The sequence below is a fragment of the Dictyostelium discoideum genome, assembly GCF_000004695.1.
Source record: "Dictyostelium discoideum AX4 chromosome 6 chromosome, whole genome shotgun sequence".
NCBI lineage: Eukaryota > Evosea > Eumycetozoa > Dictyosteliales > Dictyosteliaceae > Dictyostelium > Dictyostelium discoideum.
In genome coordinates this window covers 1,324,730-1,336,900 of record NC_007092.3, presented here as the reverse complement: position 1 = coordinate 1,336,900, position 12,171 = coordinate 1,324,730, and the positions used below count along the sequence as shown (strand labels likewise).

Sequence of the window (12,171 nt, the reverse complement as noted above, 5' to 3'; positions counted from 1 at the left end):
CAATTATTAATAATAAAAATAAAAAATAAAAAATAAAAAATAAAATAAAAAGATGATTAATACTTCTTTAATTATAAAAAATAAAATAAAATAAAATAAAATAAAATAAAATTTTTTAGTGTAATTAATCACAAATGATTTATATATACATTTTAATTTATTATAAAAAAAATTAGTAATTACTAATTTGGGTTGATAGACTGAACTAAGAAAAAAAATAAAAAAAAAAAATAAAAATTTTTATTTTTTTATAAATCTTAAATAACAAAAAAAAAATTCCTTTTTTGTTTTTTTTTTTTTTATAATTATTATTTTCCATTTTATTTGAAAAAAAATATTAATAATAATAATAATAATAAAAAAAGAGTAAAAAATAAATTTAATAAAGATTTTTCATTTAATTACCAAATAATGGAAACACCAAATATTGTACAAAAAAAATCCACAAAAACTACACCCCAATTTTCATTTAAAAAAGAAAAATCATGTTATAATGCTCAATATGGTAGTAGATAATTTTTTAAACATTTTTTTATTTGTAATTATTTAATTAATTTTTATAATTATATATATATATATTTATTTATTTTAAGAATTATAGGTAAAGATTATTTCAAACTAGATTAAGTATTTTCAATTTAAAATGAAATTTTAAATGTTAAAAGTAATGATAAGTTTAGACTTATTAATGAAGATAATGAATCAATTTTAATTAGAAAAAGTTATAAAGATTTATTTATTAGGATAACAAATACAATTTCATTTAATGATGAGGATGATTCAAGACAAAATATTAATGTTTTTATAACTGGTAATCCTGGAATGGTAAAACTTATTTCTCAATTTATTCATTATCAAGATTATTAAAAGAATCTAAAAAGAACATAGTTTATGAATCATATAATTCACCTGCAACATATATATTTCCAATTTCAGAGAATGAAAATAATAGAAGTAGTAATGTTATATCAGTTACAGATTCAAATAACCCAATTATTCATCATTATCTTATGAAAAAGAATTCAACTATATTAATAACCGATTCGAAATCACCTGTCTATGTAGCACCATGTTTTGTTTTATTAATTTCATCATTTAGAAATTTTTAAAATTTTCATAAAGGTATTTATCTTTATTTATATTTTATATTTTATATTTATTATTAATATTAAATTCTAATTATTTATTTTATTTATTTTTTTTGCTAAAGAATGCATTTATTAATAAATTATTATTGCCAACATGGTCAAAAGTTGAAATTGATGAATTATATAAATTAAAATATAAAGAAAATGATATTTATGGAAATATTTTAAAATTATACAATTGTTCACTTTTTATAAAATGGGGTGGTATTCCAAGAGTTGTATTTCCATTAACTGTTATGTATAAATTAGATAAAGATGTTGACATTGAAAGTGATACTCCAAATATTTGTTATTCTGAATTATTAGATGCAATTATGAATTAATTAAAAAAATAATTTAAAAAAAAAAAAAAAAAAAGACTAGTGTTAAATGAAATAGATAAATTATTAAATAAATTAAATTAAAAAAAAAAAAAGAAGGATTTATATTTTATAAACTTTTTGTGTTTGTTGGGTTCTTTTTATTATTATATTTTTTAATTTTTTTTTTTTTTTTTTTTTTTTTTTTTTTTTTTAGGTCTATCTTATTAATTTAATTGGGAAATTTTCAGTAATTAAATGACCATCTTCTAACATAATTACTAAATTAACTTCAAATTCGATTTTAAAAGTTTTACCAGCAGTACTGATACAAGTGAATAAACGTGGGAAAACCATATAGAGTGGAATTTTAAAATTTCTCCAAATGTCACCATCGGCAATTTGAATATTTTGAATCTCTGTAACCTCTCTAGCATATCCATCAGCACAACCACATGTTTCAACACGTACCAATTGTAATTCGACCGATTTAATCACAGTATCAGCTGATTCTATAATCATATGACCTTGAAATGCTTCATTAATATTACAAATAGCTGAAACCAATCCACCTGATATCTTAAATGTTGGTACATCTGCTTTTGATATCTTTTTAAAATTAACCAATGAATCTGGTGTTATATTAAATGTTATAAGTGATTCTGGTGTTGATTTCATTAAAACCTCTTTATTTTGTGACTAAAATAATTTATAAAATTATTAATATTAATTATATATTAATTATATATTAATATTAATATCGAATAAATAAATAAATAATATACATACTGGTACTTCAACTATAAATTCAATAGTTTTTGATAAATCTTTTGAAAGGATACCTCTTTTAACATCACATTTTATTGAATATTGAATATTAACGAAAACACCATGATAGGTATCGTAAAGTTGTTGATTTGGTAATGGCTCTAATGTAAATTCAAATGGTAACTCTGTGATACCTGCTTGAAATTTACCACCACCATTGGTGACACTAATTGTATAATGCATCAATGTAATTGGTTTTAATGAATTATAAAATGCTTCAAATAAACCAACACTCTTTGAACTTAATTGTAATTGAACTGTACCCTCTACCACTATTGTAACTCCTGAATGTGACATATCATCTTTACTATTTATAACTACATTACCTGATACTTTACTCTAAAAAATATTAATATTATTATCAATCATCATCATCATCATCACATCATCATCATCATCATCATTAATTGTTCATTTTTTTTAAAATGTATATTATTAATTGATAATTAATTAATACTATATTTACAATGAGATTTTGGTATTATTATAATTATTATTATTGTTTTTTATTTATTGTTTTTTATTTTTATTTTAATTAAAACTTACACCAGGTCTATATATTTTATCAATCTTTTTCAATTTTAAATCTAATACATTGTTCATTTTATATATATTATTTTATTTTTATTTTTATTATTATATTTAATTTATTGAAAAAAAAAAAAAAAAAAAAAAAAAAAAAAAAAAAAAAAAAAAAAAAGAAAAATCAAAGCCAAACTAAAAAAAAAAAAATTGAATGATTTTTTTTTATTTTTTTTATTTTTGTTTTTATTAAAATTTTTATTTTTTTATTTTTTTATTTATTTTTTATTTTATTTATTTATTATATTTATGATTAATCATTATGGATATGGAAAATATTAATAGAAATATTTTTTTTTAAAAATAATTTAAATAAAAATACATTTTTTATATAGCAAAATAAAAAATCTTTCGATGGATTAATTTACACTGATTATTTGAAAGTTTTTTTTTTTTTTTTTTCTTTTTATAGAACACACTAAAAATGAATTCTATTTAAAGGCTAATTTAAAATTGTGGTATTTTTAATTGAAGAAAAAGAATTTAAAAATATGAAATTGACCCCATTTAAAATCATCTTTTTTTTTTTTTTTTTTTTTTTTTTTAACCACACCCACACACAATTCTATATATAGTTTTTTTTTTTTTGTTTTTTTTTTTTTTTTTTTTTAATCGAATTTTTTGAATTTTTTTAATAAAAATCGTTTATATATTTAGTCAGATTGTATATTTTTAAAAATAAAAAAAAAAATAAAAAATGTTTATGGTTACCACTTAAGTGCAAAAATTTTTTTTTTTTTTTTTTTTTTTATTTTTTTAAATTTTTTTTTTTTTTTTAACTTTTTTAAAAATTTTTTTTTTAATTTTTTTTAATTTTTTTTTTTCCCCCCACCCCCCCAAAAATTAATTAAATTTTTTTTAAAAAAAAAAAAAAAAAAAAAAAAAAAAAAAAAAAAAAAAAAAAAAAAAAAAAACAAAGTACCTTTTCAATTTTGTATTTATTTTTATTTTTATTTATTTATTTATTTATTTATTTCCCCCTTTAAATATTTTTGTGATATAAAATTTTTTTTTTTTTTTTTTTTTTTTATTTTATTTTAAAAATAATAAACTAAAAAACTGGATAAAATACAACACTTGTTCAAGAGGAAGAACAAGCATAGAAAACCATCTCTAGATATTTCTTCCTCAAACCAGTTAACTCAAGCAAACTCTATTAATAATAATAATACTAATAATAATATAAATAATAATACCAATAATAATAATAATATAAATAATAATAATATAAATAATATTAACAACAACAACAACAACAACAACAATAATAATAATAATAATAATAATAATATAAATATTTCCAAAAGTATTGATAGTGATAGTAGTGGTAGTAGTAGTATTGGGTTATCATCAAGTCAACAAACAAATAGATCATCAGACAATAATAACGATAAGAAATTAGTTAGAAATTTATCACACTCTTCAATTTTAATTAAAACTATGGATTCATCAATAATTTCGACATCAACGACATCAAATCAACAACAACAACAATCTCAACAAAAGAGTGAAAAAGATATTTCAAGAGAACTCTTATCAGAAATTCAACATCTTGAAAGATTACTTCAAGATTTAATCACTCAAAGAAGCAATAAAACTCGTAGAAAGGTTGTATCAACTGATGAAGGTGAATTTACACGTGAAGGTGAAAAAGATACAAACGATGCAGAATGGATGAGAGAAGAAGAACTTTTGAAAACAATTATCGTTGGTAAAAAGGCAGAATTTAGAACTAAATTTGACAAAGGTAAAATCAATCAAAAAGAACCAGCTTTCTTAAAATCTGGTGCTGTATTATCAATATTTCCTGGTATTACAGAAGATTTATATTGTTCACCATTACCATTGATTCATATTGATATCAATTGTAGTAATAGTAATTGTAATTGTAGTAATAATAATAGTAATAGTATTAATAGTCAAAATTGTGAAAATAGTCAACAGCAACAACAACAACAACAACAACAACAACAACAACAACAACAACAACAACAACAACAACAACAACAACAACAACAAACAACAACAGCAGCAACAACCACCACCATCAACAATACCAACACCAACACCAACACCACACCAATTGTAAATAATAATAATATAGAAAATAAAGAGGAAAACGATAAAAATGTAGATAGTAATAGTAATAATAATATTGATAATAATAATAATAATAGTGATGATAATAATAATAATATTGATAATAATATTATTAATGATGAAAAAAATAATGAAAATGAAAATGAAAATGAAAATATTGAAGAAAAATGTATACTTTCAACAATTGTTGGACCAAAACCAGATTTAGTTGAAGATATGGTAGTTTATAAAGATTTGATTTGCGGAAAATCTGGATCATCATATCCAAAACATTTCACTGGTAGAAGAGTAAATATAAATAATAATAATATTTATTTTATTTTGTTTTATTTTATTTTTTTAAAAAAAAAAATTATAATATATTTATTTATTTTTAATTTTATAATTTTTTTAGATTGGTGACCCAATTTGTGATAGATTTAAGGTTGTAGTGTATAAAGAGAAATTATTAGTTACTTTAGCAGATGGATGTAATTGGGGTAGATTACCATATGAAGCGGCAACTAATGCAACCAATGGATTTATATCATTTTTAATGGAGAATCATTTAGAGGTTAATACTGTTAGAAAAGCGGGTAGTTTTTTATTGGCAGCAATGACAGCGGCACACAAATCAATTATCGCAGGGAAATCCGAAGTATTTGAAAGTGGAACCACTACATTGATTGGTGGTATACTGGCAAAGATTAAACCAGAGAGTGAAAATATAAAGAGAATGTCCAATATTCATAATCATGCTGTGGGTGGAATTGAAGATCATCAATCCTCTTCGAGTTGGGTGTTTGTTGGTGTGACATTGGGTGATTGTAAAGCATTTCACTACAGTAAAAAAGATCACACCTTTAGTGATATAACCAAAGGTAATCGTCAAAATGTATCGGATGCACGTGATCCAGGTGGTAGGTTAGGTCCATACATTAGACAAGGTGAACCCGATCTTAGAAATCTTCAAGTGTTTTATAAACTTTGTGACCCTGAAGATTTGATCCTCTTATTGAGTGATGGTGTTCATGATAATTTGGATCCTCAACAATTGGGTATTAAACCAAATGAATTGGGTATCGATGAAGAATCATGGGATAAAGCTGCCATAAGTTTCCCAATTGATTCTGAAAACGCAAAAAATGAATACAGAAAGAGATGGTTGAATCAACATTTTTGCTCTGATCAAAATACTCTCAATCAATTGGAACCAACATTTATCTCAAATACTCTATTAAAACATTGTTTAGATACAACTCAATCAAGTAGAGATTTTATGGAAACAAATACAAGTAAAAAATTACCTTCCGATTATAGTTTATATCCTGGTAAAATGGATCATAATACTTGTTTATGTTTTAAAGTTGGTAATTTTAATTAAAAAAAAAAAAACAAAATAGAATAATTTATAAAAAAAAAAAAAAAGAAAAAGAAAAAAAAAAAAAAAAGAAAAAAGAAAAAAAAAAAAAAAAAAAGATTTATAAAAATAATAAAATAAAACTATATTTAACAAAAAAAAAAAAAAAAAAAAAACAAAAGCTTAAATTAAGAATTCCAATCATTTTTTTTTTTTTTTTTTTTTTAAAAAAATATCCAAGTTTTTCGCAACCGTTTTTTTTTTTTTTTAATTTAAATTTAATTAATTTTAAATTTTGGGGAAAAAAAAAAAAAAATTTAAAAAAAATTTTTTGGGAAAAAAAAAAAAAAAAAAAAAAAAAACCCCCAAAAAAAAAAAGGGGCCTTTTTTATTATTAACTAAATATTTTTTTTAATTTAAATGTCATCAAAACCAAAAAAAATTTTTTTAAAGTAAGTTTTATTTTAATTCATAATTTAAATTATTATTATTTTATTGAAAAAAAAAAAAAAAAAAAAAAAAAAAATTTTAACACATAATTAAAAATAATGTAGGAGAGAACCAAGTAAAAGTCATGCAGCTAAAAAGTTTTTAAGAAATAAAGAAGCAAAAGAAGTTGAAATTGTAAAACAAGCAATGTTTATTAGAGGTCAACAATCATCAGATATTATTCAAAAATTACAAAAAGATTTAGTATGTGTAGAATGAAAATTTGGATTAATTCACTTGAAATTCATATTATATAATATTTTAATTTTAATTATTTTAATAATATTAATTATTGAATGAAAATATTTTCTACTTTTTATTTTCTGTTTTCTATTTTTTTTTTTTTTTTTTTTTTTTTTTTTTATAGTTTATGTTAAAGAAACCAGAAGCAATTCAATATAATAAAAAGAATGCATTCCGTCCAATGGAATCAGCAGAAAGTATTGAATTTTTAGGAGAAAAATCAAATTCAAGTTTATTTACATTTGGATCACATTCAAAAAAGAGAGAACATAATTTAATAATGGGTAGATTATTTGATAATGCAGTATTTGATATGATAGAGATGGGTATTAGTAACTTTAAATCAATTAAAGAGTTTGGTGCTGACGGTTCAGCAGTTGGTAATAAACCAATGTTCATTTTCCAGGGTAATGAATTTGAAAATAATGAAACCGTTAAAAAAGTTGGTAATTTATTTTTAGATATGTTTAGAGGTCGTTTAGTTGAGTATATCAATTTGGTTGGTTTAGATCATGTTGTAATTATGACTGCTGTCGATGATAAAATTCTATTCCGTCATTATACAACCATTTTCAGTCCAAGTGGTTCAAAAATTCCAAAAGTTGACCTTAAAGAAGTTGGTCCATCTTTTGATATCACTATTCGTAGAACTAAATTAGCTTCTGCTGATCTTGAAAAAGAAGCTTACAAAGTACATAAATCCGTCGTTCCAAAAGCTAAAAAGAATGTTGAAACTGATGCTCTCGGTCAAACATTTGGTACCGTTTATAAGAATCATCAAGATTTCAATAAGATTGCTTTCAGAAAGAATAGAGCTTTAAGAGGTAAAAATCCAGTCCCAACTTTAAATCAAGCTGCTACTTCTGTTGATGTTTAAAAAAAAATAAATAAAAAAAAAAAAAAAAAAAAAAAAAAAAAAATAAATAAATAAAAAAAAAAAAAAAAAACAAATAAATAAATAAATAAAAAGAATATAGAAATGGGGGGGAGTGGGGTTTTAGTTTTTTTTTTTTTTTTTTTTTGTAAATATTTAATTAATTAATTAATAAAGTAATTTTAAATAGTTTTTGGGGATTTTTTTAGTGTTTTTTTTGGTTTATTTAATATCTAATATCAGTGGCTGAGAATACTGCTGAAGTTGGTTGAGCATTAGTGTAACCAAATGTATGAGTACCATTGAAAGCTTTAAGACCACCATTTTGAGTAATCCAAGATGGGAGACCAAATCTATTATTACCTAATGAATCTAATGACCAAAGATTATCTGGTCTTTCGAGGCTTAAACCAGATTCGGCAACGATGGTAGCACCAAAGATAGGTTTATCTCCAATGTTTTCTATTACTACATTCCATGTTGAATGTCCTTCCCAAGCACTACTTAATGTTTGAGTGATTTTAATTGAATTATCACAAATTGCTAAAGCAAAGAGAGCAAAAGTTAAAGTAAAGAAAAGTAATTTTTTAAACATTTTTTTTTTTATTATTTTTTTTAAATTAATAATTATAGTTTTTTTAATTTTATTTGATTAGTTGTTGTTTTTTTATTTGTTTTTTAATGATTAATATCTTTTTTAATTTTTTCTTTAAATAGGTTTTTTTTTTTTTATTATTTATTTTTTTTAAAAAAAATAAATAAAAAAAATAATTGATAAAAAAATTGTATTTTCATTTATTTATATTAGTAGAAAACCAATATTGTATCAGTTTAGTATAAACGCTTTTTGTGTGTTTTTTAATTTTTATATGATGTATAAAAATTAAAATTAAAAAATAACAATATTGTAAACTTTAATTGTAAATTGGTTTAGATTTATTTGAAAAATAAAATCTTAAAAAAAAAAAAAAATAATAATAAAAAATAATAATTTTCCAAAAGATGAAATCGTACCAATTTAAAAAAAAAAAAAAATTTAAAAAAAATAAAAATAAAATAATAATAATCATATAATTTTTAAAAAAATGATTAGGGGTATAACAATTTTTTTTATTTATTTATTTTTTCATTTTTTTATTTATTTTTTTTAATTATTTGATTGGAATTTAACATCCATAAAATTAAATATAGCAGGTGTACCACTTTTGTTAATGTAACCAAAGGTAAAATTTTTTCCTATTCCTAATCCAGTTTTTGTAAGGAAATCTGGGAAATGATATTTATTTTCTGATAATAATTCAATTGACCAGATGGTTTCAGGGAAAAAGTTGGATTCTGGGATAATTGTTGCATCAAAAACAGTGTTACAACAATCAGTGTTCAAAATTGTGACTTCCCATCCAGAGTGACCATCCCAAGCACTTTTTTGAAATTGAGAAATTGATAATGTATTATCACAAATTGCCAAAGCAAAAATAGCAAATGTTAATGTAAATAAAAGTAATTTTTTAAACATTTTTCCTGATATTATTATTATAGTTTTTTTTGATATTATTATTAAATGAAATTATTATTTTAAATTAATAAAAAAAATTTAAAATTAAAATGTTTAAATAATTTTTTTTTATTATTATTATTTTTTTTTTTAAAAAGTAAAATTATTAAATATAAAATAATTTGATGGCTATTTTTATATTTAGGTAATAAAATAATTTTAAATAAATTTTTTAAAAGAAATAATATAATTAACCTTAAGAATATAAATGGAAAATGTGGTGATTAATGTTTATTTTTACAATTATATAAATAGACCAAAAAATCTTTATGTAATATTGTAATTTTAATTACATATACAAATATTAAAACCGTTTAAAATCATTTTTATAATTGGGGTTTGAATTAAAAAATATATTATGAAATAAAAAAATTCTTTACTGCACCCCCACACTTAATTTATTACCCCCTTTATATAAATATATATATTTATATTATATATTTTTATTATATTTTTTTTTATTATAAATTTTATCATTGAAAATTATTTAAATTTAATTCAAAACATTTATAAAAAATTTATTAAAGTAACATTTTTGTTTAATTTTATAATATTAAATGATTTCTAAAAATAATTTTATTTTATTTTAATTTTTTTTATTTTTTCAAAATTTAATATCTGATACTGTAAATGTAACTTGAGAATTAATGGTGTTAATGAATCCAAATGTGAGGTTACTTCCAAATTTTAAACCATATCGATTTATATATGATGGGAGATGATATTTATTATCTTGTGTAGTTTCTAAGGACCATATAGATTCTGGTTTAAAATTTTCATTTCCAATTATGAATGCATCGGTAATTGATCTTTTTGAAGGATCAGTGTTTACCAGTACAACTTCCCATTGAACATGGTTCCCGTTATCCCATTCCTTAACCTTTGTTTGAGTAAAGGTTAAACTGTTATCTCCAAAAGCAAAAGAAAAAATAGCAAAACTTAAAATTAAAAAGAGAATTTTTTTAAACATTTTTTTTAGTTTTTTTTTATTTTTTTTATTTAAAATAAACTAAGATATGATTTTAAATAAAATGATTTTGTTTTTTTTTATTTAAATAAACTTTTTTTTTTTTTAAATATTTAAATAAATAAAATATTAAAAAAAAATGAAAAAAAGGTATTATTTCTGATTATAGTTTATATAAACTATTTTTATGCCAATAACTATCTTAATTTTATTACAAAAATCAGATGGATTTATAAAAATACTAGTAAAAACAAATTTTCATATTTAAATAGTAAAGTTTGAAAATAATGAAAATAAATTATTTTATTTACAATTAAAATACCAACCAAAATACAAATTTTGTATATTGAATATTATTATACATTATATATATATTCAATATACAATATAGCCTTGTTTTTAGATATCAAACAAAAAATGTTTAAAAAGAATTGAAAATAGAAAAAGAGATTGTTCTCAATCAATCACCACAACTACACTCTTATTTAAATGAAGTTTAGAATAAATAAATTTCGGAAACATTTTCTTTTTTAATTTATTAATTTAATCCTTTTATTTTTTTTTATTATTTTTTTTTTTTTTACAACTTTTATTTTATAATTTAATTTTTTAAAAATGTCAATTGAATTAATTAATTTCTAACATCGCAAACTGAGAATGCAGCTGGTGCGCCACTATTATTAATATAACCAAAGGTGTGCTTTGCTCCACTATTAAGACCACCATTTTGGGTTATCCATGATGGGAAATGATATTTATTTGGTGAAATTAATTCCATTGACCAAATATTTTCTGGTTTATCAAGAATTAAATTTGATTCAGCTACAAGTGTTGCATCAATTATTGGTCTTGTTCCGGTATTTATTAATGTCACTTCCCATGCAGAGTGACTGTCCCAGGAACCAGTTTGAATTTGTGAAATTGATATTGAAATATCACAAATTGAAACTGACAATAAAGCAAAGCATAAAGCTAAAAAAAGTAAATTTTTCATCATTTTTTTAATTTTACTATATTATTGTAAAAAATTATTATTTTTTTTTTTTAATGATCAAAAATAAAAAAAATTTATATTTGGATTTTAAATAGTGTGTTTTTAATTTATTTTTATAATTAATTATTATTTTTTTTTTATTATTTTTTATTTTTTTTTTAATTATTTGTTAATATTTATTTTTTTAATAAATAAAATGGTAATTTTGATATAATGTATGTGTAGATTTGAAAATAAAAATTTAATAATACCTTTATAAATTTATATACATAAAATTAATAATAAAAAAGTAAAGGGTTGTAAACAATTGTTCTTTTAAATAACTCGATATTAACCGATAATGTGGATATATTTTTTTTTTTTTTGTAATTTGTTTTTAATTTTTTATGAAAAAAAAAAAATAAAAAAAAAAAAAAAAATCATTTTTACGATTTGTTAATCAAACAATAAAATTTAAAAGTTATAATTATTACCCCTCTTTTAAAAAAAATTAAAAAAAAATAAAAAAAACAAAAAAATAAAAAAAATAAATAAAAACAATTAATAATTGATATAAACATTTGATTATTTCATTAAAAATCTTGTTCGAATGATTTTTTTTTTTTTTTTTTTTTTTTTTTTGGGGCTTAAAAAAAAAAAAAAAAAAAAATATAGATTAAATCTATTAAGATCTATAAATTATTATTTTTATTTTTGATATATTTATTTAAAATAATATTAAGAGAGATATAAATAAATAAATAAATAAATAAA

General features: G+C 20.1%; 8 protein-coding genes across 8 annotated transcripts; 3 read left to right on the top strand and 5 right to left on the bottom strand.

Annotated features, from left to right (window-relative positions):
- Positions 1-411: 411 nt before the first annotated feature.
- DDB_G0292210 (hypothetical protein) lies at positions 412-1,471 on the top strand (the record flags this gene model as incomplete). The annotated part of the gene is made up of 3 exons (XM_629738.1): positions 412-508; positions 871-1,076; positions 1,211-1,471. 3 exons carry the CDS (start codon positions 412-414, stop codon positions 1,469-1,471), a joined length of 564 nt encoding a protein of 187 aa, XP_629740.1.
- Positions 1,472-1,666: 195 nt separating this feature from the next.
- vps26l (vacuolar protein sorting-associated protein 26 family protein) lies at positions 1,667-2,878 on the bottom strand (the record flags this gene model as incomplete). Its single annotated transcript, XM_629737.1, has 3 exons — positions 1,667-2,146; positions 2,237-2,614; positions 2,822-2,878. The coding sequence occupies 3 exons, from the start codon at positions 2,876-2,878 to the stop codon at positions 1,667-1,669; spliced, it is 915 nt and encodes a 304-aa protein (XP_629739.1).
- A 676-nt stretch (positions 2,879-3,554) lies between these two features.
- Positions 3,555-6,320, top strand: DDB_G0292214 (protein phosphatase 2C-related protein; the record flags this gene model as incomplete). Its single annotated transcript, XM_629736.2, has 3 exons — positions 3,555-3,563; positions 3,944-5,245; positions 5,352-6,320. 3 exons carry the CDS (start codon positions 3,555-3,557, stop codon positions 6,318-6,320), a joined length of 2,280 nt encoding a protein of 759 aa, XP_629738.2.
- A 396-nt stretch (positions 6,321-6,716) lies between these two features.
- Positions 6,717-7,905, top strand: bxdc1 (brix domain-containing protein; the record flags this gene model as incomplete). Its single annotated transcript, XM_629735.1, has 3 exons — positions 6,717-6,748; positions 6,851-6,989; positions 7,153-7,905. 3 exons carry the CDS (start codon positions 6,717-6,719, stop codon positions 7,903-7,905), a joined length of 924 nt encoding a protein of 307 aa, XP_629737.1.
- A 223-nt stretch (positions 7,906-8,128) lies between these two features.
- On the bottom strand, positions 8,129-8,497 carry st15 (cellulose-binding domain-containing protein; the record flags this gene model as incomplete). Its single annotated transcript, XM_629734.1, has 1 exon — positions 8,129-8,497. One exon carries the CDS (start codon positions 8,495-8,497, stop codon positions 8,129-8,131), a length of 369 nt encoding a protein of 122 aa, XP_629736.1.
- A 552-nt stretch (positions 8,498-9,049) lies between these two features.
- ecmH (cellulose-binding domain-containing protein) lies at positions 9,050-9,418 on the bottom strand (the record flags this gene model as incomplete). The annotated part of the gene is made up of 1 exon (XM_629733.1): positions 9,050-9,418. One exon carries the CDS (start codon positions 9,416-9,418, stop codon positions 9,050-9,052), a length of 369 nt encoding a protein of 122 aa, XP_629735.1.
- Positions 9,419-10,061: 643 nt separating this feature from the next.
- ecmI (cellulose-binding domain-containing protein) lies at positions 10,062-10,427 on the bottom strand (the record flags this gene model as incomplete). The annotated part of the gene is made up of 1 exon (XM_629732.1): positions 10,062-10,427. The coding sequence occupies one exon, from the start codon at positions 10,425-10,427 to the stop codon at positions 10,062-10,064; it is 366 nt and encodes a 121-aa protein (XP_629734.1).
- A 628-nt stretch (positions 10,428-11,055) lies between these two features.
- ecmG (cellulose-binding domain-containing protein) lies at positions 11,056-11,421 on the bottom strand (the record flags this gene model as incomplete). Its single annotated transcript, XM_629731.1, has 1 exon — positions 11,056-11,421. The coding sequence occupies one exon, from the start codon at positions 11,419-11,421 to the stop codon at positions 11,056-11,058; it is 366 nt and encodes a 121-aa protein (XP_629733.1).
- Between the last annotated feature and the right edge of the window lie 750 nt (positions 11,422-12,171).